The sequence below is a fragment of the Lactuca virosa genome, chromosome 5 (assembly GCF_052849685.1).
Source record: "Lactuca virosa cultivar CGN04683 chromosome 5, Lactuca_virosa_CGN04683_v6, whole genome shotgun sequence".
Classification (NCBI taxonomy): domain Eukaryota; kingdom Viridiplantae; phylum Streptophyta; class Magnoliopsida; order Asterales; family Asteraceae; genus Lactuca; species Lactuca virosa.
In genome coordinates, this window is record NC_136430.1 from 58,986,624 (window position 1) to 59,014,551 (window position 27,928).

At 40.1% G+C, this 27,928-nt stretch overlaps 2 protein-coding genes across 2 annotated transcripts; one reads left to right on the forward strand and one right to left on the reverse strand.

Annotated features, from left to right (window-relative positions):
• Positions 1–3,673: 3,673 nt before the first annotated feature.
• On the forward strand, positions 3,674–6,025 carry LOC145115098 (protein EDS1-like). The gene is made up of 3 exons (XM_079051265.1): positions 3,674–4,101; positions 4,190–5,020; positions 5,104–6,025. The coding sequence occupies exons 1-3, from the start codon at positions 3,760–3,762 to the stop codon at positions 5,791–5,793; spliced, it is 1,863 nt and encodes a 620-aa protein (XP_078907391.1). The 5' UTR covers positions 3,674–3,759; the 3' UTR covers positions 5,794–6,025.
• Positions 6,026–8,101: 2,076 nt separating this feature from the next.
• Positions 8,102–9,813, reverse strand: LOC145116740 (RING/U-box superfamily protein). The gene is made up of 3 exons (XM_079053067.1): positions 9,512–9,813; positions 9,285–9,351; positions 8,102–9,163 (listed from the first exon to the last, which is right to left on the reverse strand). Exons 1-3 carry the CDS (start codon positions 9,587–9,589, stop codon positions 8,352–8,354), a joined length of 957 nt encoding a protein of 318 aa, XP_078909193.1. The 5' UTR covers positions 9,590–9,813; the 3' UTR covers positions 8,102–8,351.
• Between the last annotated feature and the right edge of the window lie 18,115 nt (positions 9,814–27,928).

The following is a 27,928-nucleotide window of genomic DNA, read 5'->3' on the forward strand; positions in this document are numbered from 1 at the left end:
TTATGTTGATAATAATAATAATTGGGTCAAAATATACAAAACTTTATAACTTATGGGTTGTAAATAGAAAAATAACTATTTTATAAATCTATAAATCGTTATAAAACAAATGCGTGATTTATACGACATATCGATTAAACAACTCGCAACATTAATTCTATGCAAAACAAGTAAACGTTCAAATGGTTGGGCTTGAGAGATTCTAATCATGCTTAATGGGCCTTCGTGGCTCATTAACATGGCTTTTGGGCCCAACATAATTAATACATGTTATTTGGCCTCCTGCGACCCAATTACGTGCTTAAGGGACCCTCAATGGTTTTTACATGCTATTGGGCCTCAGTGGCCCATTAGCATTACTAGTATGGTCCAAATAAATCGTATGCGAAATGGGCCAACGCGCTTTTCGTATACTCGACAGCCATAAATAACATACGAAATTAGTAGGGCCTAGTAGTCCTCTTCTCCTTGTCTGTTAGGCTTATCACCTCTTCAAGTAAAATAAAAATTAGATCATTAATCAAGGTTAATCAAATTCATGTGGATTGAGTGAGTAATAACGGGTGACACCAATAGGTGTCGCTCGTAGTCTGTAGTTGTAATCAAAGTCTCCTGGAAGGAGAGCGAGAGTTTGTGTATAGATCTATACGGGGGTGACTCCCCCACACTTAAGCTGTTCGCTACAGTTAGACTCGGCCAGTCTAGGGTGACAAAGTCTTAAGATCAAATTTCGGTGTTCATTAGAATGCCAAGACAGACGAACTAGTCATTATAATGCATGGTTATAAAGACTCACGTAGAAATCCGACATCATTAATCAAGGGAAATCATATTCATTCGATGTAACGATTCAATAAAGCGAAACTATCATAACTTTATATCGGAAAACATCGGGTTTTCTGGGGAAACCAATCTTACTCATTTGTACTTTCAAAAACTATAATGCAAAACGTCTCATTTATTCATGTATTGAAATCACTCACGCACATACTTACAGGATCATCACTACATTTTCAAGAAAAGTTTTAATACAGAAAATATCGGATTTTCTGGGTTTTTCAAATGACATAAACTGTTTCACATCAAACACACTTATGAACTCACCAACATTATATATGTTGACCGTTTTCAAAATAACTTGTATTCTCAGGTAATCGTTAGACAAGGAGGCATCCAGTGTGATGAAAGTTTCTTTTGTAGTTGCTAATCACCAAACACTTTATATTTCGAAATCATGTAATGTAAACCTTGTACTTGATGTGAATAATGCCAGTTGTACTATGTAATGGTTGGTGATGCATGTGTTATGTTTCATATATATTCATTGTGATGATATTTCAATTTAAGTCACACGAGCCCTCGGACGTTTCCGCCGTCTGGTTCGGGGTGTGACAGGCTAAGGGACGAAATTAGGGTTTGAGGATATGGAGGCTAGTCTAAAATGTCCAAGAGGTGGGTTAATGATGCTTAAATAGGGCACAAACCCTAAAAATTACGGTTTTCCCCTGGTCAACGTACGCCTAACGTAACCCACGTACGTCCAGCGTACGTGGTTGATATTCGCGATCAGACTTCAACTAGTACGTCAAGCATACTCTATAGTACGCCCCGCGTACTAGCCAAAAGGACCAAGTTGCAATGTTTTGTCATTCAAGGGTAAAAAGTGGACTTACAAGGTTTGAGTGCTACAATAGCCCCATAGGATTTTTATCATTTAAACCTTCCCCATAAGCTTATCTACTTCCTATTTGCTTATATATAAAGTTTGAGGGCAATCAGATGTCATTTACTAGGTTTTCCTCGAAAAAAATAAATTTAAGAGAACGCCTAACACTCCCCGTGTCATGCCTGACACGTCCCCATGTCACGTATGCCTAATATGACAAGCCTCATGTCAACTCTGTTGTAGGGCATTAGAGAGCATCAAAGAATTCGATGATGCGATGGGAAGAAGACGGGGAGAAAGGGTTGTTGAGTCTTAATACTTTGCATTTGACGGTGGCGGAGTTGGCGTCAGACTGGTACAGTGCCTCGTCGGCCATTTTTGAGAACTAGAGTAAGGAAAAAAGGTAGCCTAAATATACAAATATACAAGCCTAGAAACTTTATCTCTTCCAGATATGTATGGATGGATCGAATCTTCTTTGATATACTAACGTGTTTGATTAAGCACCTTAATACAACATGAGACTGATTCTGTAATCTGTAATCCCCACGAGGCTTTGGGTTCGTTTTTCCTGAATGATGGCATCGAAAAGTACATAATTGAAATCAAGGCCCTCCTTTAATTTTTTATCAGACTGAAGAGTAATCAATTGGGTGGTTTCTTCGTGGCTTAAAGACAAAAATCAAAATTAGGTACATAGCCTCTATCCATCCATCTGCAAGCAAGCCGTCGAATTCTCCCGTAACATCAAAGCCTTCATGGGGCTTTACAACAGTAAGTTTACCAAAAAATGTCGTTGTGACAATTCCAATATAGGTTTCTTCAATCTAAATTAGTTGGAGGCTCTAATTGTAATCACTTAAGACTAAAACCACATTTGGGACTCTCACCCAAACCTGCCCATCAGAAAAGCCAAACTCTATAGTTTGGAGCCCCGGTACTCGTCATATCTCAAAACAAGAGTGGGAAGACCGTCATGGGCGGGGTTTATGTACACACCAGAACACAAGTGCATCAAAGGCACCTTACGTTTTATCCTCTTGTCCGACAACGACGAAGGATAAATCTATCGCACATAATCTGTCATCAAGGAAGAAATTGATAAGGAATGTGAGTTTTTATCCCTAGAGTCTTATGGTTTACCCATTACTTATGCCTAATGCACCTACCCTTTCTATCGGCTTACCGACTTTTTCAAAGTCCACCTTAAAGATCATCAACTTCTTTTCTCTAGCTTTGATCTGTTTTATATAAGAAATGAATTATTCATGGTAACAGCATACTTATTGTAATCATATTAACACACTAAATGTTTATAAATGGTTAAAAAGCATTTGGATTAACCCAACTCAAAAAAATTGTCCGTTTTAATAGGTTACTCAACTCGCACCGATTATATAAAATGGAAGACCTTGATGTTTCAAGTGTGACTAGCTAAAACTTTAAAGATAGATTTGAAACTTGTTCATATGCTAAAGCTTGAACAAGTAGGTCTTAAAGAAAAAAAAAAAAAAAAAAAAAAGGTCCAATATCAAAAGAACATGATACCTACGTATACATACCTCTTGGAAGAGTGGGATCATCTTAGAGTTTACTAGTTTACATGTATCACATAATACTCATATACAATTATTATAACCAATAAATAATATATAAACGAAAACAAGTAACACACATTTAGCACACGTTGCGGATTTCAAGGAATTTGAGTCACAATTTCCCAAACCAAGACAAAATTGCAAGTCGTCTCCTAAAAATCGTCGTTCGAATGACCATGAAACTTCAAGGAAGCCTACTGGCTACAAGCGAAGTGGACAAAATCCACTTGTGAAAACAAGAATATTTTGTAACCGCAAAATGGCTTCACAAACTTTGCTATGGTCGTCTTTTCTTTGACTTTATCATGATTGCTATCCTTCAAAAGGGTTCAAATTGTAATTTCATACAATCCTCACATTCCATGTAATTTCTTCCTTCTATTATATAATATTTCATCCCCTATATATTTAACTAAACACCAATCAACAACTGGAAAAACAATCAAAATCAATTTACAAACTGTTCTTTTAGTGTGTGTTTTACAAAGAGAGAAAATGGAGGTAGAGAAAGAATCAGTGAAACTCAGCCTGAGCAATGAGCTTACAAAAACAGCTCAATCTCTATCCATGGAAGCCCACAAACAAAACAAACCTTTCATCACAAACCCCAACAAGAAACATGGTACATCTTCATCAATGGAGGTTGCTATCTTCGCATTTCCAGGATCATGGGAAGTCAGCAACTGGTACCATGGTGATCTTTTTGGAGAAACCGAGGTTGATCGTAAACTCTTCAAGTCCCTGTGCCGGATCGGAGAGAATCGACCCGCCAAAGTCAACGCAGCATTTCTTAAAAGATTTCAAGATCTTTTAAACGATTCCACGTTCAAATCCGAGGTATAAATCTAATAACTTTACCTTCAAGTTATAATTTTAGATTTGAAAAGAAGAAAATTGACCGAAAGTCAAACTGTAAAATTTTCAGATAGAGAAAGCTGTGAACGCAAATAAGAAGATTTTATTCACGGGGCATTTGTATGGTGGTGCGACAGCAAGTTTTGCCACACTTTGGATGCTCGATGAATACATAAAAAAACGCGGTAAAAAATTCCCAATCGGGTGCGTCACTTTCGGGTCACCTCTGATTGGTGATCGGACCCTGTCCCACGCGGTCCGGCGTGAGAAATGGGCGGGTCATTTTACCCATTTTGTCATGGAGCACGACATTGTTCCTCGTATGATGCTATCTCCTAAGATATCAATTCAACAACATCTACCTAGTATTCTCAAATCCTTCCAACAGAAAGTCAAACCCAATGATCATAAGCGTAAAAAACCGAGTGCCAGACAACCAATGGATGAAGATCAGTCGATAGGAGATGCTGAATCTGTTGAGTTCTTTGAGAATGTAATAATAAATGCATCAACGGTTGCAAGCCATGTTGCATTTGAGCTCATGGAACCTACAAATTCTCTAATGGAGAAGCTATCGGTTGACTTTGTAAAAGTCTCTCCGTATAGACCATCGGGTTTTTACGTTTTTTGCACTAGCCCTTCTCAACAGTTTCGGGTTGAAAACCCGAGCGCTGTTCTACAGTTACTGTTTTATTTCTTACAGCTAACCGATGAAAATCAAAAGCCAGTTGATTTTGCGCACAAAAGTTTATCACAAAGTTTCAGTTACGAAGAAGAACTGAAGAACGGGTTACAGCTGGAAAACTTGGTCGACCTGAAAGACCTCAACGACCACTTGTTGACTCCTAATGGTACTGCAGGTGATGCGGTTCGTACAAGTAACGAAGCTCTATTTCAACTGGTGAGTGGTGAAATTCAACTTTTTCCCATTAACAAATTACATTTTGTAGTTGAGCCGAATTGATTTGTGTTATGTTGTTGTAGAGTGCAAGTGCGAGATGCTGTATAATTGCTGCTGAAGAGGCAGAGAAGAGGAAGAAAGAAAACGAGAAGGTGATTGATAAGTCATTGAGAAGAGAGCAACCTCAATCTCGGACTGAATCTAAGCTGATCGGGGATATTCTGAGTGAAATCCGTAACTACAAAGATAGTAATCTAGATTACTATGAGGCATTCAAGCTTCAAAATGAGAAAGCAGACTTTCAGGCTAATATGAACAGGCTAGAGTTGGCTAAGATATGGGATGTGATTGTTGAAATGGTGATGCGGGAGGATCTTCCGGATGAATTTGAGGGGCGGGAGGATTGGGTGGAGGTGGGGACAGTGTTTAGGCGGCTTGTTGAGCCGTTAGATATTGCCAATTATTATCGACATTTGAAGGGAGATGGGTATATGAAATATAGGCCAAAGAGGTATAAGTTTACACAGAGATGGTATGAACATGCGAATGGTATGGGTTTTGATGAGGTTGTTTGTGAGAGTAATTTTGTTGCTGAGGTTGAGGAGATTATGAAAGAGGTTTTTGAAACTAAGAAGAAGAGTGTTGAGAAGGGTAAGCAGGAAGTGGAGAGTGTGGATAAACGAGTTGAGAAGTGGCGTTCTGATGATAAAATACAGAAACAGGATGTGTTTTGGGGAGAATCTATCTTGTCTATGTTGCGGGAAAAACTCTAATATGTTGAAATTTAGTTTCTCCTCGACTAATTAGGGTTAGTTTTGTAATTTTATTTGGTTAGTTATTTTCTGGAAGTTTGTTAGTTATAGTTTTTCCAGCCGCCAAAAAAAATAAAGGGGTGTGATGGTTGGGTTGTCAAAGGGTTGTGTTGGTTCATGTGTGTCCAGAACTTGTAATTGTCATTATGTGTGTAGTTAATAAAAAGGATCTATGTGTTTTTGTTGTGCAGAACCTCTCTTTTACATTCTTCCCAACACACTAATGTTATTGCAAGTTGTCTTATGTTAGATTAAATCCAACAAATGCTTTCATGATGTTCCAAGAACAATTCTAGATTGATGTGGTGTTAAATAAACTTTTCTAATCATATTAAACACATATTGGATCCACAGTAAAAGCGAGAGCGTATTTGAATAACCAGTTTTCTATGGGATTTTTGATATAGGAGATGAAGCCATTGATCTGCTTGATATCTAAATCGATGAAAGATTGTGTGGTGTTCTTATGGAACTCATCTTCTGAAGTTGAGAGAAAAAAATTAATGGTCTCCTGTATATACGTATCAGACATCTAATAGGCAATCAGATTCCCCTCATATATGTAACACACAGTTGCTTCCATCAAGTAAGTTTTGTAAGATCAGGTACCAATTATGTCATATTTGCATAGTTATAATCACAATATGTAAATATTATAACACTAAAATGATTATTACAAAAACGGTCCTAAGACCATATAATAATGAAATATTTCAAGTGTTTCCATAAGAGCTGCAGGTTTATAACAGATATAAGGGTGATCTATTTATAAATAATTTAATCTCAAAAATACTAATACTAAAATTAAACTTTAATTTTTTTTAGATGGTCGTAACATCCATAAAGAACTTGTCTCTCACTTCTCTTTTAGAGAATGAGAAACTGAAAGCGACTGGTATTGGAATTTGAGGATCATCCTCACACATGAATAGAAGTTACACATCATTAAAAACCTTTTTACCTAATACGCCTCCTGAGAACTAGACAGCTACTATTCAGATCAACTAGAATAGGAAGTTTGACGAGCAAAACAAGGTAGTACCAACGTTTTAAAAACCGGTTTGAACCGGCCGGTCGAACACGTTGGACCGGGAACCGGGAGAGGGAGCGATTCAACTATCACCGGTTTTACATTGATTTCTGAACCGGATTGAACCGGCCAGTTTTTAGAAAAAACCCGGTTGAACCGGTTAAACCAAATAAAAACACATGAAAAAGAACCATTTACATAATAAACTTTAGTGATTTTTTTCAAATTTATTTAGTTTTCTCTAAATAAAAACATATGGTAAATGTTATAAAGTTTTTTTTTATGTGTTTGTATTCATCTAAAATTATATTTCATTTCGGTATTATACTTTATTTTCTTTTTGACGTATATGGATTGATGTAAAACACTAAAACTTATGGTAATGTGTTATTTTAATGTATTTGGATTCATCTACAACTTATTTTTATGTGTATTTTAAAGTTTGAACTTGTAAACATCAAATTCATAATTTATATATGTACGTATGTGAAGGAAAATAGAAAAAAACATGAAAAATATAGAAACCGGTTCGCCCGGCGGTCGAACCAGGAGCCGGCCACCATACCGCTTCAACTAAAAAACCGGTTTTTAAAATATTGGATAGTACTTGTTTGCCTTATGTTGGCAAATATCATCCCTGACCTTTAGAAGGATATGGAGAATTTTAAACATAAAAGTGGTTGGATCAAGAATTTAATTTTTAATGATACTCTTTGTATATTGCACATAACTCCAAACTTATTATTCGTATCTAAATGTTGGCTATGCTTTTATGTTTGGTTACACTGATATACTTATTAGATTCAAATCCCATACAAAAATGACAAGTGAAGATTTCATTCATGTTGTTGCATTAACATTTAGGTCACATATCACAACATGACAAAGGGAAACACGAACAGATCCACAACATGTTCAGAATTGATTCATACCAACATTTGTGAATAAGTGGTCATAAATCGTTTACAACTTTCACTGATAATCACTACTAAATAAAATAACCTACTTAATAATTACAAAATAGAAAAAAGATTGATAATTTAGTAGTGTTACCTTAACAAATGCAGGTGGTTGAAGATCGAGTGTTATTCACAGTTTATCTTTGAGAACATATCACATTTCAATCAGATTAGTAACAAAAGAGAAGGTTAAAATCTATTGATTGATCTAAATTTCATAAGTATAAACACACATTAACATTATATCAGTAATGATGGATATGAACTCAAAAAGCCAAGGTTTATGGAGTTGCCTACAAGACAACTTGGAATGCAGTGGAAATGATGTATTCGATTTTTTATATGCCCTTTTTATGTATTCACATACCAACACCCAACACCCAACACCCAACAAGTCCTATAGGCAAACTCACAAGATCATATTTCCCAAACACTGTCTATCGACATACCTACCACTAATATCAGTCTTTTTTTTCTTCTAATATGTAAACATAAAAGACACACATGAAAACAAGGACCACATACTTCTTCTAACGCCTGGGGATCATGCTGTGAGAACGACCCAGTTTGAAAGCTGCAATCCCCTGTTCCGCATGTTCATACAGCTTCCTGCACCCTGGACAACGACCATTATCTTCAAGAATCCTCTTGTGGCAGAAAAGACACAGCCTGTACCCACATGGACAAGGAAGAAAACTTGTGTCTGTCAAATCAAGATCTTCACAGCATATCGGACATGTTGATGGAGCAAATGCAAATCCAACATTCTTATAATGGCGATCTGAATTCATGGGGAAACTCTTCTGTTTTATCAGATTTGGGAGACCTTGAGGACGAAAAGCATCATCTGGTCTCCAGGCTCGATGATTCACTTGTGCATGGCAATCCTCTTGATCCTCTTTGATTGTTTCCACAGGCTCTAGCTCTGATGATGCAGTTGTAGAGTCCGGATTAGGGTTATGATTGTTTTTAATGTCATCGGCTGCTAAAGCATCAGCAATTGCTTCCCAATCATCCAAGCATCCATCGTCACCATCATCTTCTTCTGTCATACTTTCTGAATAACAACCACCGCTGCTACTGCTGCTGCTCCGGCTACTACTACCGGTGAAATTAGCCACTGATCTGTTACTTCCCAAGCTGCTCGTATGACTAGTAGGGCTGTTGGAAGGCGACTCCCAATCACTGTAATGATTCATCAAACCATCGTTCTCTTCACCACCAGGATTAATCACTAATTTCACCAGCGATCGATCTCCCTCGTTTGAGGCATGCATGTCTGAAGCAGGCATTTTTGCACGAACATCGCCTTTATTTTCTTCCTTAAACCCCTTGTTCTTCACTATAAGAAAAAAAATTTTGATTAACCATAAGAGCAATACATCTACATACAAGACATATCAGATCAAATACACATGATACAAAAATTTACACACGAACACAAAAAAACTGAGAAAAATCACCTTGAGAAAGCCACTGTTCACGACGAACATCAAGCTTGCACTGCTTCAATTTGGCAGTCCTATTCACCTTCAAGATTGAAAAAATCAGGTTAGATCGTAACAAAAAACAAGAAGAACGCCCTATTTTCCCAAAAAGAAAAAACCAACACGTTTCTCTCGCAACTATCCATCAATCAAACGATACGCCTCAGAAAATCGAACAATTGAATAGAATTCAATAAATGTACCCGCTTTTTCTTGCCAATTTCCTTCGGATTGGAAAACGCAGTCGGGATCGAAGCGTTGGCGATCGAATCGTAAACCATGGCTGATGAATTCTCAAAAAAACCCTAGAAAATTCGATTTGAAAAAACCTCCAGATCAAAAAAAACAAGCGAAATTTCTCGAAGAGCAAAGATATCGATTCAGAGAAAACGATGGATATCAAGGATTGAGAGAATGCGAAAAGATTGAATTTTGGTGTGGATAGATAACGGAATTTGCTCTGCTTCGTTCGCCCTTTTGGCAACACATGAAACAGACTCTGCCCTCAAGTCGTCCTTTTATAGTTGCCTATTTACAATTATACCCTTCAGTGTCCGACTAATTTTCAGATCGTGCCACCAATATCGTTGACATAAAATGCGCCTGTCGATCTTTCGTCTTGACTTAAATGTCATTTATCCCCACACTTTATTACACTTTCGTTACAATATATGAATACAACTTTTGATCGGATATATATAGGACGCAAAACTAACTGGATAAGAATTCTAAATAGATAAAAACTCTAAGGCTTGTTAGAGCATTGTTGAGCAAGGAAACATAAACGGAAAAAATTAATAAATATGAAACTAATTACAATAATCTTAAAATTTATTTTCAAGTTGGACTGTGAAGATCACGAACACTCAATTTGATGCATATGAATCGAAAAACCTTTAGTAAATATGTATGCAGTTTGAAATTCTAAACGGATAGCACAAGGCTTTATTTCACCATTAACTACTCTTTCTCTAACAAAATTGTCATCTCCACATGCTTGGTGCGTTCATGATATATTTGATTAATTGTGATGTGTTTGACTAGTTCATTATCACACATTAAAGGTGTAGCTCCAACCTGTGTAGCATCATAATCTTGTAAAATCCATCTTAACCAAATTATCTCACGCACCATACTAGCCATTGATCTATATTCTGTTTCAGCTGACGATCTGACAACAATACTTTGTTTCTTTGTTCGCCAAAAAATAAGAGTTCCTCCCAAACTAATAAAATAACCAATACAAGATTTCCTTGTTGATGGACAACTCAACCAACTGGCATCACAGTAAACTACTAGGTTGAGGTTCCTAATCGAAGGTAGAAACAAACCTTGTCCAAGCATGGTTATCAAGTAACGAAGCACCTGATATGCTGCATCCATATGCATTTTTCTTGGTATGCTTAAAAACTGACTTAACTTATGACGGGATTTCTAGGTTACAATATAAAGATTTGCACATCAGATTTTTATTCATAAACTCTTATGGGTATATGCAACCTAGAACTTTTTACTATTATAGCAACATACTTTATGAAACAACTATTGACCTACTAAAATCGAAAACACAAGGCTAAGAATCATACATTTTAGTATATTCAAAGATATTAACTCTTGAGTCTTCAATGCTCCATGGAAAGAAAACATTCATGTAACATTCGGATCCCCGAGGTACGAAATTTTAAGTAAAATATGGATTTTAAAGGGGTCACGACGTGAGGGAGGCACCATCAAGTCGTGACATGGTCGCATTATGCGGGAAGGGTCATCTAAGTGTCATGACGTGACACTTTATGGGTCACGACGTGACACCTAATCATATGCAAAACCCTAATTTCGGACTTGGATCCTATTTAAAGGAAGTGAGGGGATAGGGTTTCCTCCACCCTCAGCCTCCATCACCTCCAAATGCCCCTTTGGCCAAACCTTATCCCTCTTGAGGTTTTTAAGCTCACTTTTAAAAGCTTGTGGTGGTTTTGAAAGAAGGAGAAGAATAATTGGTTCTTAGTTCCTCCAAGCAACCTCTCATTGTAACACCCTATTTCGGATTGTCCGTGATTAGGGTTTATAGGCTGCAAACCGGGCATGAGGAAGCCTCAGGGTTGCGACAAGTTGCTAGAAGCGTAGGGCATCTCGACACCTTTCCGAGGGTATGAGGTTCATTGGAATCGGAGTTATATCGAGGAAGCTAGGGAAGTTTGAAGTTGTGGCAGAATGAGTCCCTTATTTGAGAAAGGTGGTAGTTGAGTACGTTGGGCGTACATGTAAGTACGCTTAGCGTACTCATGTGCGTGAAATTAAAGCGGAGTCACCCAGTACGCTGGGCGTACTAGGTCCAGAAGGAAACCCTAATATTTTGGAGTGCCCCTATTTAAGGAACATTATGTCCTCATATCCAACCACCATTTCCAGATTTCAACTCTCTCAAAACCCTAATTCCTGCTCTTTGAGCTTGAGTGTCTATTGTGAGCTTATAAGTGTTCTTGTGGGATTTTTGGGAGTGAAGAAGGAGCATGGAAGAGAATAGAGTTGGAGTCCAGGCTTTGGATCTAAGCTTTTCTGTGGATGGAGCATCATTTGAAGGTATAAAGCTCAAAGCTTTCCCATCCTTTTGATTTGTGCATGTTATGATCCATTTAAGGGTTTTTGGTCCCAAAGCTTGAAGCTTTATGAGTTGTTGCACTCCAGAGCCTAATGTTTGTCCTTTAGAATATTTCTAGTGGAGAGGATCCATAAAAATGAGGTCTTGGACGTTGGTATCAAGCCATGCATGAGTTATGTGCTTTTTGAGATAAGAGAGTGAGTGTTTTGTGTGTTTGTTACCATATCAGCCATGCAAAGGCTTAAAGTCATTGACTTTATGGAGTAAGAGCTATTAGGGAGTCCAGATCTGAGAAATGAGCTAAGGTCTTAACGGGCTAAGACCAAGAGAAAGGACTAAGCAAAACCGGGTGTACACCCAGCGTAATTCCAGTACGCCCCGCGTACTGGATTGGTGTCCCCGATCAGATTCGTACATTCTAGTGTACGCTGAGCGTACCAAGGGAAGTACGCCCCGCGTAACCTCTCTGAGAGCTTTTTGGGCTGAATTTATTATTGGGCCTTAAGGGTTGGGCATGGATCTTTGGGCTTGTGTATTAGTGACTTTGAGCAGAGAAATATTATATTGTGCTTTGGGCCCTTGAGTTGGGCTTGCCATTTAGATTGAGAATTGGGCATTGGGAGAGCCCATTTATTATTGGGCCTTGGTGGGCCCAATGGGTTTTAGGTCATTGATGGGCTGGTTAGTGGACTACCTTTAGACCTAATGAGTGAGAGTTTGGACTTAGTTTCTAATTGGGATAATTATGGGTTTGGCACAGAGTTAGTGGCCGGTGCGTAGCAGCAACGTTTATAGGGGTTGTTCATCATCCGAGGCGAGTCTTCTCACTATACTTACCATGAGTGGTATCCTTGTGTGACTGAGATGTTTTATGTGCTTATTTGTGTATTGTGATATTCTGCATTATGTATCTGTGATTTATGCCGAGTATTGTTATTATGAGCTTATTGGGTTAGGACCGGAGGGTCCACCTGAGTTCTGGGACCGAAGGGTCCCACTAAGACACATTGACCGGAGGGTCTTATCTGAGTAGAGCCATGAGATGCTACTGAGATGTGTATGGTATTTTGGGGAACTCACTAAGCTTCGTTCTTACCGTGTTATGTGTTATGTGTTTCAGGTTTTTCTCAGGATCGCGGGAAGGCACCGACTCGATTGTACACACCAGAGAAAGAGTTATGTTTTGAGGATCCTGGATTATTAAACAAACAATTATGGAGATGCGTTTTGTAAACTAAATAAATGAGATTTTGTGAAATACGTTATGAGATTTATATGAATTTAAAATGAAAATTTTGTTTGGAAATTACGGTGTTACAAGTTGGTATCAGAGCCTTGGTTTGAGGGATTCGGATGCACCTTCGGGTATATCTGGACTCAAACTGAGGATTTGAGAAAAGTTTTCAAAAGAAATGATTTTTCTAAAACGAGCAAGAGTTTCTAAAAGAAAAACGAGAAGGATCAGTGTGTACAATCAGCCAGAGCCCGAACGGTGATTTCCCAAAATACCCTTACTTATTTGTGATATAAGTTATTATTGAGATATTAGTGATGCATGCTAGAAGATAGGCTAGGTATTTCATATTCTTGGGCTAGAGTTACCCGATTTGTGATGCCTTAGCCTAGGAATTTTGCTATCTATGATGTGCTTTGAGTATGTGTTGAGTAAGAGTATCCAGCAGGAATCTTTTAGAGAGAACTTTGAGTAGAGGAGTAATCTAGGTGAGATGCCTAGATGAGTATTGGAGGAGCCTACTAAGAGAGTAGTTAAATATCCGCGAGGGGGTAGAGTTGCTTGAGTTCGGTGATACCTTTGAGAGTAAGTGGATAGATAACCTAGAGTGGTTTTATGTGTTTGTAGAGATTATTCGATGCCCGAATGCTGTTTGCTTTGTGCTTTGTGGAACTCTTGATGATGGGAGTCAACTACTAAGTGAATATGACGATATTCAGGAGGTAGATGACTGGCATCATAAGGAGTTCTTTAGCAGCTGATGGCAGAGAAGTGAGGGAACCTAGGAAGAGCCTAGGGAGTGGCCTTAGTCAGATGAGTATGCTGGTAGAGGAGAGTATTCGCTGGGAAGTGACCCGGTTTAGTGGGATTGGTGATCGAGAAGGTTGAGGAGCTACTTAGGAATTCTGGGACGATCCGTGTGGAAAGTATGGGTAGATGTGGCAGGTAGTATGGGCCCGCACTACTGAAAGCAGAGGACCCGTACTCGAAACAGGGAGAATACCAGAGGTTCTAAGTAGCAGGTTGAGAGGAGATAACATGGTTCGGGTACCATGATTCATAGAAGATTGAGGGATGATCACATGGTTCAAGTACCATGATTCATGACGGTTAGTGTTTCTGGTTTTACCAGTTGTCCCGTGGTGGTTGATTAGTCTGAGATCAGGTGATAGAGTGTGGGGCCAGAGGGCCATGTCGAGCAAGTTTTAATGGAGTATACCTTGAAGGGAGATTGAGTTCGTTTCCAAAAGATTTTATTGGTGAGATGCCAGTTGGAACTGCAAGGCTCAGGGATGAGTAGAGATGATGCTTATTGGAGGAACGAAGTTTGAGTCGAGCCATCGGCTGATGGATGAGACGTCACTTTCTGTAGCAAGAGTTGCGTTGTTTCCGTTTCCTGCGAGAAACGAAGGAGATATCGAGTTTCCGGTTTCAGAGTTTGGAGGTAAACCCCGTGGGGTAGCATTGGTGGTGACCTTTTCATCAGAGTAGTTAGGCAGTTTGTCTGCTGTGAGGTATTTCTTGTACCATGGAGTCATTAGTGGAAGCTGAGATCGAAGAGACCTAGGAAGGTGCCTTTTTGAGTGTGGCATGCATTTAGCAGCAGTTTCAGGTGGTTAAGAGGAATATATCGGGGCGGTGGCCATCGTTGTATGTTGTGTATCGGTTGTGAGAGTGAGGTCTTGTGCTTTGATGATGATTCCCATGTTGGGAGGCTGGTCGAGGAATCAGAGACGAGGTGCGTGATAGTGCATTACTTCCGGACCGAGAGTCAGGCTAATTCAGGACAGTGGGGTATCCGGTGGTATATCAATTTGAGGTTGCGAGATGACTAGAGGCAGTCACGTTGGGAGAATTCTGAGATTCTTTTCTGAGTTATGGGATATTTGGAGTTGCTTGGTTTACATCGGGAAGATCATTGAGTGATTTCCTGGTACATTCCAAGAGTCAAGTGTGATGTACCGGGTGAAACGGTCTATGGGGTAGATTGTTGGTATGTCGGCTGGTGATGGTTCGAACCCTGAGTGGGGGAGAACTGGTATTCAACTGAGAGGATCAGCAATTCGTTCAAGTGCGGTTAGAGAACTGATTATGGAGATCTGCGGTGCGGACACACGAGACCTGGGTTATTGGTGGATGAGGAGAGGTGCAAGGCGGGATGATGTGCGAGTCTATGCGTAAGGCAGGATAAGTGAACCCACGACAGGTGGCCGTCGGTCAGGGAATTTATTATGGATAGGGATCTTTCAGGTTTGCAAAAGTTGAGTTCGAGGCAGATGGGTCGCTGATTTCAGGGTGCAATAGCTAAGATTTGAAAGTATAGGTATAGATTGTGATCTATACTCCAGGAGGGGAAGCAATTGATTTGTCAACCAATTTCAGAGTCGGTATGAGTAGTTCGTATGGGCGGTGATCAGTAGAGGGTGGAGCTTCGGAATTTTTGTCAACGTGTTTTCAGTCATTGATGATTCCTCCGTGTTTCAAGTTATGAGATTGGAGTATTTTGAGGTTCCGAGTATGATGCCGTAAGTGGAAGATCAGTGTATGAGACAAGACGTCGTGAGGTTTTGTGATGGCGTACCGGGGTATCTGAGTATGACGCCCTAAATTTTGGATTATTTTGAGATTTGAGTTGCAAGTGGACTACCGAGTGGCTATTGTTCCAGTGGGAACCCATCAGTTAATTTTCGCAGAGCGAGTCTGTCTAATGGTGTGCCTGTGTTGAGAAAAAGTGTCTGGCTTATGAGAATTTACATCAGGAGTGGGGGTGCATGAGCTGAGTGGGTGTGTGCACCTATCTATGCTGGGTTGTGGAGCATGAGTTAGTGAACTCAGTGTAGTGATAACCTGATGATGAGATTATGAGGTGATAAAAGAGCGAGTGGATCCTGGTGGTAGTAATCGTGTGGAATTATCAGGAGAAACCATAGAGAGAGACCATGGTAAATCAGTGAGCGAGAGAGTGTTGTAAGACTACGGGGAGTTGTAGCATCCATGAGTAAGTGGGAGAGAGTGTCGTGATACTACGGGGAGCCGTAGTATTCACTGGATAGCGAGAGAGTGCTGTGATACTGCGGGGAGCCGTAGTACTCACTGGTTAGCGAGAGAGTGATGTGATACTAAGGGGAGTCGTAGCATTCACGAGTCAGTGAGAGGGTGTCGTAAGTCTACGGGGATTCGTAGCATTCATGAGTCAATAAAGGAGCGTCTTAAGACTACCGGGGGGGGGGGGAACTGTAGCACTCATTAGTCGATAAGAGAGAATACTGTTCAACGGGGAGCTGTAGTATTCACTAGTATGAGTATGACATAGAGGAGTTCTTAGGCTTGGGTAGCCTTACCACTTGAGTCTTCGGGAACCTGGTTGCCGGACCAGGGGCGAGACTGAGATCTCTGTGACAGTCGGGAATCGTTATATCCCTGGGATGAGGAGGGATTATCGTAATCGGAAAGAATTGGAGAGTTGGTGTGAGCATAAATTTACGAATCTTGAGTCATGAGTTGAGTACCAAATTGGAAATAAGTGATTCCAATTCTCCTGTTAAATCAGACTCTCGAGTTGAGTCTGGATCCATTCGTGTATTGAGAAGGCGAGATGAGGTTTCAGATTCGTGGATGGGTTTCATTTTGAGGGGTATTGACCTCCATATGATGTTCTTGTGTGATTTTTGGGAGTGAAGAAGGAGCATGTAAGAGAATAGAGTTGGAGTCCAGGCTTTGGATCTGAGCTTTTTCTGTGGATGGAGCATCATTTGAAGGTATAAAGCTCAAATCTTTCCCATCCTTTTGATTTGTGCATGTTATGGTCCATTTTAGGGTTTTTGGTCCCAAAGCTTGAAGCTTTATGAGTTGTTGCACTCCAGAGCCTAATGTTTGTCCTTTAGAGTATTCTAGTGGAGAGGATCCATAAAAATGAGGTCTTGGACGTTGGTATCAAGCCATGCATGAGTTATGTGCTTTTTAAGATAAGAGAGTGAGTGTTTTGTGTGTTTGTGAGCATATCAGTCATGCAAAGGCTTAAAGTCACTGACTTTATGGAGTAAGAGCTATTAGGGAGTCCAGATCTGAGAAATGAGCTAAGGTCTTAACGGGTTAAGACCAAGAGAATGGACTAAGCAACACTGGGCGTACGCCCAACGTAATTCCAGTACGCCCTGCATACTGGGTTGGTGTCCCCGATCAGATTCGTGCACGCTAGTGTACGCTGAGCGTACCAAGGGAAGTACGCCCCGCGTAACCTCTCTGAGAGCTTTTTGGGCTGAATTTATTATTGGGCTTTAAGGGTTGGGCCTGGATCTTTGGGCTTGTGTATTAGTGACTTTGAGCAGAGAAATATTATATTATGCTTTGGGCCCTTGAGTTGGGCTTGCCATTTAGATTGAGAATTGGGCCTTGGGAGAGCCCGTTTATTATTGGGCCTTGGTGGGCCCAATGGGTTTTAGGTCATTGATGGGTTGGTTAGTGGACTACCTTTAGACCTAATGAGTGAGAGTTTGGACTTAGTTTCTACTTGGGATAATTGTTGGTTTGGCACAGAGTTAGTGGCCGGTGCGTAGCAGCATCGTTTATAGGGGCTGTTCATCATCCGAGGTGAGTCTTCTCACTATACTTACCATGAGTGGTATCCTTGTGTAACTAAGATGTTTTATGTGCTTATTTGTGTATTGTGATATTCTGCATTATGTCTCTGTGATTTATGTCGAGTATTGTTATCATGAGCTTATTGGGTTAGGACCGGAGGGTCCACCTGAGTTCTGGGACCGAAGGGTCTTATCTGAGTATAGCCATGAGAGGCTACTGAGATGTGTGTGGTATTTTGGGGAACTCACTAAGTTTCGTGCTTACCGTGTTATGTGTTATGTGTTTCAGGTTTTTCTCAGGATCGCGGAAAGGCACCGACTCGATTGTACACACCAGAGAAAGAGTTATGTTTTGGGGATCCTGGATTATTAAACAAACAATTATGGAGATGCGTTTTGTAAACTAAATAAATGAGATTTTGTGAAATACGTTATGAGATTTATATGAATTTAAAATGAAAATTTTGTGTGGAAATTACGGTGTTACACTCATCATCCTTGTGTGTAGCTTCTGGACTTTTGTATGTCCTCAAACTCTCATATTTTTGTCGTATGTCTTTTAGATCTTGGTTTTATGCTATATTTTGCCCCATTTGTGAAGATGGAATGAGTAGGAGAGATAAAGGTTGCAACTTTGTGATCTTTCTGAGTCCCAAGAGCATTATATCTTATAGATCTAGGATGTGGTTGTCATTTGGGGACGTTGCATGGATTTTAGGTCATATTGCATCTTTTGACCTAGATTTGGAAAGGACATTCATGATGCATGTAACGTCCCAAAAATAAGACCTAAAATTTTCATTTTTAGATTAATAAAAAATAGTATTCTAAAGACATCATCATAAAAATCCAAATAAGACAAATGTATCAATCATCACATCATATCAGAGTAAGTCAAGAAAATGCGGAATGAGTTGGTGTGTGCTCTGCAATCATCCCGAACTCTTCCAATTGAAAACCGAAGTACCTGAAACATAAAATGAAAACCGGAAGCACAAAGCTTAGTGAGTTCCCCAAAATACCTCATACCATACATACATTTGCCATGGGCTACCCCCATGGTCTTTTCCCTGAAATGCCATGAGCTACCCCCATGGTCTGACATGCAAGTGTCATGGGCTACCCCCATGGTCTTTCCTTGGAATGCCATGGGCTGCCCCCATAGTCTGACATCCAAGTGTCATGGCCTACCCCCATATTCTTTCACACAAATACCACGGGCTACCCCTGGGGTCTTCTAAGCAAGTATCACAAAGACAACTAGCATTCCATTTAACAAGTAATGGATCGGCATTGGTTCCTTCGACCCATTGATACAGTGAGAAAACTCACCTCGCACTGCCGAATCTCATAAAAAGAACCTCTGGCTGTTGACCCGCAAGAATCCCCGCGCTATTAATCACAAATTAATTATCCATCAATAATCGGATCCGACACACACTAAGTGTCCAAACTAGGGTAAAGTACCTTTTTACCCTCTTCATAACTTGGCCTAAAGCCAAGGCCCAATCCAACAACCCAATAATTCCAATCAAACACCCAAGACCCAAATATGGACCAATTTTCTAAATTGGGCCCAAACCCTTTCATGGGCCTTACTCCAAGGTCCAAAATATTCTTTGCCCAAAAATACTTGAATTCTGATGATCCAACAAGGCCCTAAGCATCCAATCCCAAAATGTGGGCCATACCAAAGACCAAATGACCGAGGCCCACTCTGCTGAGTACACGGGGTATACTCAGCTCGTACACACAACGTACTTGCCTTAGGGCTTGTACGCTAAGCCTACCTGCTTGTACTCCCATCGTACCCTCACATTCAGCCATCTTCCCTTTTTCAGCTCTTAATCCCTTAAGAGTTCATTCCAAAACCTAGATCTGACTCCCTTGAGTTGATTTATCACGTAAAGTTGCTAACTTTACGTTCATGCATGACTTAATGAAGCTCTTAAAGCTCAAAAGGACTTTATGGATAACTTGATGCATGCATGAGGCCATAAATACCATAAAGTTGCTAACTTTATGCCTAAGAAACTCACTATATGACCAGATCTAAAAGAATAAGCCCCGCAAATGGCTTAACTCAAAAAGGAACCAAAAGCATCAAAACTAAGATATGAAGAGATCTAAGTAAGAAAAAGACAAGGTATGAACTTGATGCCTCAAAAGACTTGCAAAATGAGTGGGGATTTTGGATCTATAAACTTCACACCAAGCAAAGCACCTTCAATCTTCTTTACTTCCATCAAAAAAAGCAAAATAACCACCAAATTCTTCTCAAGAGCTCAAAGACACAACAATGGAGGCTAAGGGTCGAGATTTAGGGTTTAGGAAGTTTGGAGGTTGGTAAAGAGGCCAGCCCTATGGACTTAAGGACTTTTTCTAGGGTGTAACACCTTAAAATTAGGGTTTCTTAATCTCCTCGTACACCCTGCGCAATTCTCGTACGCCCAGCATACAAGGCCTCGCATTATCGATCAAGCCCACTTAGTACGCTAAGCGTACACCAGAGTATACCTCGCGTAATGAACTTCGCATGAGTACGCCCAGCGTACTCCCTATGTACACCCCACATACTAGGGTTGCCTTTAAACCCTATAACACTCTGAAGGCCATAACTTCTTCATTATAAATCCGATTTCAACGATCCTTATATCCATGAAAAGGTAACGAGAAGCTCCACGATTTTATTAACTCATACCTGCCTTAAAATATACTGAAAGAAAATCCAATATCCATAAAAGCCCGAGCTGACACTTTACCAAAATACCCATTGGCTCCAAAACACAAACCGAACACTCGGATCATCTAAATCACGTCACCCACACCCAAACGGGAAACGATTTGGAACAGATCATTACAGTGTAAGTATGTCTATAAAGTTTGCATTTTTAGGGGTCAATAGGGTCCCTAAAACCCTTCTGGAAGTTGTAGATTGAGGACTTTAAGAAATAAGTGCTTAGTGGTTGATTTTAGACATTAAGTTGCCATTAAGGACCTTGGATTTGAGATCTTGGCTTAAAAGAATGTCTTAATGGGTAAAGTTAGAAACTTTATCCATTAATACCTTGGGAAGAATCAGATATGAGCATTGGAGCTTATATGATCAATGGAAAATGGCTTAACCCATTAAGTTGTTACATCAGTTTTCACGACGTGACGTGACAACTGGGGTTTTCCCCCGATTAACTTGGACTGATTTTCGTAACGACGTGATGGCCAAAACATCACGACATGATGATGATTTGGATCGAAACTGATTTGAGCCTGGACTGAGTTGAGTCGTTATTGAGTTGAGACCGGGCTGATCCTATCTTCCATGACATGACCATGAGTTGTCACGACGTGAGGGTCAACTAATAGGAGTGTTGATTGTTGAATTTGACCTTGAACGTTGACTTGTTGACCTGGTTTGTCTATTAGTCAAAATGGATAGATTTGGAGGTTAGACTAAGGTGGTACCTTGTTTGATTCTATAAGTGTGTTCTAGTGTTGTCTGTGTGGAAGTGAGCTATGTTTTAGCTGATTTCAGGAAACAGGTGAGTCTTCTCACTATACTGTGTATGATGCTAGTTGTCTTTTTGACTCTTGCATGTGTATGTTGGGTTAGGCCCATTTATTTGTATGTTGGGATGGGCCTATTTATATGTATGTTGGGATGGGCCCATTTATATGTATGTTGGGGTGGGCCCATTTATATGTATGTTTGGTTGGGCCCATATATATATATATATATATATATATATATATATATATATATATATATATATATATATATATATATATATATATATATATATATATATATATATGGTATTTTGGGGAATTCACTGAGCTTTGTACTTACGGTTTATGGTTTAAACATTTTCAGGTACTTCCAACTCCACAGGGATGGGCCCGGCTTGACTGTACAGTATCCCCTTATGACTTTCTACACTGATGATTGTTATTTCACTTTGATGATTGTGATACTTTTTTACTATGATTGGTTTTGAAACACTTGATGTACGGATTTGGTAGTTTTAAAAATGAAAATTTTTTATCAGTATTTTTGGGATGTTACAAGTTGGTATCTGATATGTGCATATTTAGCTATATATTTCGATTAGAATTTTATTACTTTTCGGCTAATTTATTGCAATTTATGGACAAAAGGTACTTAATTATGTTTAAATTGTATTTTCAGTCTAAAAGATGTGCTCGGAAGCAAAAGGAAGCAGGAAATACAATCGGGAACTCGGGAATTGAAGAAAGAAGAAAAAAGAGTCAAAATCCTGAAGGACTCGGCGAGTTGGATGTCTACTCGACGAGTCCAAACGAATGTTCGCGTAGCAAATACAAGTCCTTGTCGTACACGGATTTTTAATAGGGGAATCGGCGAGTCGGTTATCTACTCGGCGAGTAGCCCATATTTTCTGAAGTCTATAAATAGAAGCCAATTGCCGAAACCAAACCCCTCTCTGGAACCCTTGGGGATTAATTTGCGACTAAAGGTGCAGCTGGAGCTCTGGAATTCGTGGAGAAAACCCTAAACTTCGATTTTAAGGAGACTAAAGGTGCAGGTGGCCCTTTTGACCACAATTGTTGCAGAGCATCTCACGACATGGACCATGGATGCGGTGATGATAACTGCACTTATTGCACCAAGGGAGGGTACCAGTGTACCTACTGGTAGGTGCTTGAGTGGCAGGAGCAGCGGCAGGAGTAGTAGCAGCGTGGACTGTCACCGTTTGTTGTTTCTTCGAGGGATCATGTGAAGACTGGCCCTTCCGCTGCTTCCAAAACTTTCTTTTCTCACCATTCCCTTTAGCTGGCTCAGGAGCGGTTGCCACTTTGTCAAGATCAACTCCGTGATCTATGAGAGTTTGCGCCAGACACTTAGCGCTGTCAAAGGTGTTTGGTCTAGCAGCCAAGACATTTCCTTTGGTGGGTTGTATCAGTCCCCAAATGTATCTCTCTATCTTCTTGCTTTCCGGGGTGACCATTCCCAGGCAAAGAAGCGCTAGGTCTTCAAACCTAGAAGTGTAGGCAGCAATGTCAGATTCCTTCATCCTTAGGTTCCAGAGTTCGTGCTCTAGTTTCTGAATCTCGCCTCGTGGGCAGTACTCCGCTATCATGAGTTCCTTTAAACTTTCCTAACCCATAGCATTTGCCACTGGTAGGGTTAGGGATTTGACCCGACCATTCCACCAGGTCAGTGCCCTGTTGGCGAATGTGCAAGCGACGAATTTTACTTTGTTGACCTCAGAACAGGAACAGATTTCGAAAATGGATTCAATTTTCTCGATCCATTGAGTCAGGGCAATAACTCCTCCTTTGCCGTCGAAAGACGTGGGTTTTGTGTTCATAAAGTCCTTATAGGAACACTCCTTCTGGTGTCCTTGACCACCTTCATGATTTTGGGGATGCGTACCACCTCCCTGTCCACCAGATCCACCAGGATTGATCTGTGACATTGCGGCAGCCACAACAGCAGTAACAGCTGCTTGGAACATAACGGGATCGAACTGAGGGGGCGGTGGTGGTGGTGGAGCGTCGTCATTTCTTCTGATGGGTCTTTTTCGAGGAGGCATCTTGTTCTAAAAACAATCAGGAAGAAGAGGATGGTAAGTCCTCAAGATATATGAAGCAAAATATATCTCATCCTGATAATAAAGGGTTCTACCAAGCGATAAGCAAATAAAAGTTACTAGCGTAAGTAAGTTATCGCTAAGAAACTAATAGGTAGCAACACTAGGAATGAATTTCTACAATGTATTCGGCTCTAACTAAAATACTCCTATAGTATTTTAAGTTGTATGGATAATGGGTAAGTTTTAGGCCTGTTGCAACACCAAAGTCACTCCCAAGCACATGTTGGTCATGTATCGAATGAATATAGTTGATCAGGCTATATTGACCCTAGACATGATTACATAACTGCCCAGGTTTAACCGCAGTGTTCAACATCCAAATACTTTTGTTTTGTTCTACTCATGATATCGTTTCTAGTACGTAGGTATACTTGTATACTTTTTGTAAAAATACTTATATTTTTAAAAGTATACTTTTAGTTCAGAGCACTTCGGCCCCTTTGTGTTTATAGTTGTATACCATGTAAGGTTCGGTATACTTAGTTCACTATAAACAATAGCTCTGATACCAATCTGTCACACCTCGAAACCGATGGCGGAAACGTTACGGGGCGGAGGACGTCATGCGTAGTATCACAACAATTTGTATCACAGTAAGCATAGTAAACACAACCAAACATTGAATACATACATGAAAAAGGTTTACATTGTTTAATACATAGTTTATACATAACAATACATATAGCAAAAGTAAAAGACATGACTTCAAAATGTTCCGTCTTCTCCAAAAGTTGGTAAGAGTACCTGTCTATTGATGCCCTGAGAATACAAGCAGTTTTAAAATATCAGCATAAAGCTGGTGAGTTCATAAGCGTTTAGTTATGGTAAAAGAAATGTTTCTTTGATCCTTTGAAAAGTGTTTCCCAAGAAAATCCTATATTTTGTTATGAAAGATATTTGATTATCCAATCGTTATTGTTTAATAGCCTGTTTATGTAAGGTTGAGTTATCCCAGGAAAATCCTACATTTTCCTTAAAAGTTGATAGTTGGTTATCGATTCTGAAATGAGGTGTACAAGTATCTACCATACTTGTATCATTAGATGTAGTTTCCTTGAAAACCCTGTTTGTTCTCTGTGAGGTATATTAGCCTTATTACATAAATAAAACTAATAAGATAGCTAGTGAACTAGATCCTAAGGGTATTATCGATACCCTCTAGTAATCAAATCGGTTATTACTTTGAGGTTAGTTCACTTGTTTCCTTATTATAAGAGTAAATCTCTGTCATCTAGGTTGCGAGTTTTATAACCATACATTAAACTAGATATGGAACGTAATGGGGCCAGTATCCTTTTATGACTTTGTCACCCGTAGACCTGACGGTCCTACTGTAGCTAGCAGCGAGGTGCGGGGCAGTCAGTCCCGTATAGATCTTTACATAATAGTCATGCTCTCCCTACAAGAGATTTTGGTTATAAGGGTTAGTCCTACACTCACGAATCCAGTGGAGTGTTACCAAGGACATGTCTCCAATCCTAAAATAACAAACTTACAAGTAATAGTATAGAAAATCCTGTTTATGGTTTGTATGAATCCTTTGCAAAATATCCCATTTTATGACAAGATTCACAAGTTCCTTGCTTTAGTTTTGAAAACTGTTTCTACGAGTTGAATTCTAAATCGATTTATAAAACGGTTTTCTGAGTTAAAAGCATGCTGAACATATAATCATTCTATGCGAAATAAGATAACTTGAGCACAAGTTTCCTTGTACTTTTACTTGTATTCCCCCCTGAAAACATGAAAAACTCGAAAAAAGGCGTATGGGTATGAACTCACCTGAAGTGAGTGATGCGAATGCAAGATCGGAAGAAGGATGCTAAGTGTCAAGTGAAGACTTGAGCACACACGGATCCTATTTAGCATATAAAGGCACATATATGAATACAATTAGTGTTTACTCAACTAATCAGGTAAAGAATAACACTTTAAGGACTAAGAAATCCTTAATGGAAGTGTTACAATCACTTAGGATTGCATAAGAGGGGTTGTAAAGCCACTTAAGGGAAGTTTTCGGTCCAAGAAGGGTTTTCGGCCCATGAAGGGTTTTCGGTCCATAACCGAAAACTCAGGATGTTTGATGCATGTGGTGATTTTCAAGGGCTTTCAAACATGCATAGGGGTTCTAAGCTTTATCCGAAGCCTTAAGTGAGTTTTAAGGTCTTAAAGGCATCTTTCTTTAGGGTTTTCGGTTTATGGAGATGCACTAAACCGAAAGCTCCTTTTGTTCTTGGAAAAATGACGATTTCAAGACCTTAAACAAGAGTTTCAACTAGATAATAAGTGCAGAAAGTAATACTTACGATATGGAAGCAAAGAAGGGTGTTTTCGGCCAAACACACACTAGTGTGTGTTCTTGGTGTTCTTGAAGATTAAACCCAAAAGATGAAGTTAATGGATGAAATCGAAGGGTGTTATTAGTTAGGAAGATCTAATAACAAAACAAGGGGAAAGAAACACTTACATTTTCGAAAATTTGAAGATCAAAGTGAAAAACTTGATGATACTTGAGAGAGTTTTCGAGTTCTAGACTTGTAAAAAGGGAAAGAATGATCAAAATGATCATGAAATATATATGTATAGGGGAGTTTTCGGTCCCTTGACCGAAAACTCTAAGGTCTTGACCGAAACTCCTTTTTGAGGAGGTTTTCGTTTTGCTTCATGTCTAGAACTTCAACAAATTCATCCTAACACCGATTCCTTTGAATACTAACGTGAACGGAAATAAATCCGAATTGATTTATTTAAACGCAAAGTCCTTCCCAAACTATCAAATTTGACGGAATTAAATAAAAACCCAAATTTGATTAATAGAAATTGAGTAAGGATAACGGAAAAAGTTTCGGGTTGTCACATCATCCCCCCGTTAGAGGAAATTTCGTCCCGAAATTCGAACATAGAATACAAATTATGGATTAGGAAAGAGATGTGTATACTTTTGTTTCATCTGATCTTCGCGCTCCCAAGTGAATTCAGGTCCCCGCTTGGCATTCCAGCGAACCTTCACTATCGGGATGCGACTTTGTTTCGTTCATTTGATCTCTCTATCCATGATTTCGACTGGTTCTTCTACGAAGTTCAGATTCTCGTTGATTTCAATTTCGTCGAGAGGAATCGTAAAGGTTTTGTCAGATACGCATTTCTTAAGATTCGAAACGTGGAATACAGGATGAATGTTGCTAAGTTCTTGCGGTAAACGAAGTTTGTAGGCTACGGGACCGATCCTAGCGAGGATCTCGAAGGGTCCTATGTATCTTGGATTTAGATTTCCACGCTTTCCGAAGCATATCATGCCTTTCCAGGGCGAGACCTTCAGCAGAACACGGTCTCCAACCTGGAACTCCAAGGGTTTTCGTCATTTATCGGCGTAGCTCTTTTGTCTATCTCGTGAGGCCTTAAGTCATTCTCGGATTTGTACGATCTTTTCAATGGTTTCGCGGATGATTTCTGGACCAGTGAGAGTATTGTCAGGGGCTTGCCCCTTGACTAGCTGCGTGTCACCCACCTCAGCCCAGCACAGAGGGGATCTGCACTTGCGACCATAAGGGCTTCGAAAGGCGCAGCCTTAATGCTGGTATGGTAACTGTTGTTGTAGGAAAATTCAACCAAAGGAAGATGAGTGTCCCATGACGCGCCGAAATCGATGAAGCAGGCTCTCAACATATCTTCCAATGTCTGAATTGTTCTCTCACTCTGTCCATCAGTCTGAGGATGGTAAGTTGTGCTCATATCCAGCTTAGTTCCAAGAGCTTTCTGTAGTGACTTCCAGAATCTCGAAGTGAACCTGCTATCTCGATCGGAGATAATGGACACAGGCACACCGTGCAGGCGGACTATCTCTTGGATGTTGATTCGCGTGAGTCTCTCCATTTTGAAAGTTTCTTTGATTGGCAGGAAGTGGGCGGACTTCGTCAATCGATCGACAATTACCCAGATGGCGTTGTGCCCACTCGGAGACTTGGGTAGTTTGGTGATAAAATCCATAGAATTTTTCTCCCACTTCCACTCAGGTATCTCCGGCTGGTGGAGTAGACCTGAGGGTTTCTGATATTCGACCTTCACCTTGGCCCAAGTCAGACAGTTGCCCACAAAGATAGCGATCTCTGCTTTCATGTTCGGCCACCAATACATTTTCTTGAGATCGAGGTACATCTTGTCCGAACCTGGGTGAATGGAGTATTTAGTCTTGTGATCTTCGTTCATTACAACCTCTCTGTAACCACCGAACTTTGGGGTCCAGATCCGGTCCATGAAATAATAGACTCCGTCTCCCTTGATCTCTAAGTTCTTTTCTATTCCCCTCAAGGCTTCACCCGACATGTTCTCTGGTTTTAAGGCTTCCAACTGAGCCTCCTTGATTTGCGCGGATAAATGGGAATGGATAGTCATGGTCAGTGCCTTCACTCTACGACCTGAGTATTCCTTCCGGCTGAGGGCATCTGCCACCACATTGGCCTTGCCGGGATGGTAGCGGATTTCACACTCGTAATCGCTGAGTAGCTCAACCCGTCGCCGTTGTCTCATGTTCAGCTCCTTCTGGTCGAAGATATGCTGCAGACTTTTATGGT

Excerpts from the sequence above, each read along its gene's own strand:
- LOC145116740 (XM_079053067.1), bottom strand. The coding sequence starts at position 9,589 with ATGGTTTACGATTCGATCGCCAACGCTTCGATCCCGACTGCGTTTTCC. Across the intron at positions 9,352-9,511 it reads AAATTGGCAAGAAAAAGCGG|GTGAATAGGACTGCCAAATT; the intron begins GTACATTTATTG and ends TCAATCTTGAAG. Across the intron at positions 9,164-9,284 it reads TGAACAGTGGCTTTCTCAAG|TGAAGAACAAGGGGTTTAAG; the intron begins GTGATTTTTCTC and ends TTTTTCTTATAG.
- LOC145115098 (XM_079051265.1), top strand. The coding sequence starts at position 3,760 with ATGGAGGTAGAGAAAGAATCAGTGAAACTCAGCCTGAGCAATGAGCTT. Across the intron at positions 4,102-4,189 it reads ATTCCACGTTCAAATCCGAG|ATAGAGAAAGCTGTGAACGC; the intron begins GTATAAATCTAA and ends TAAAATTTTCAG. Across the intron at positions 5,021-5,103 it reads ACGAAGCTCTATTTCAACTG|AGTGCAAGTGCGAGATGCTG; the intron begins GTGAGTGGTGAA and ends ATGTTGTTGTAG.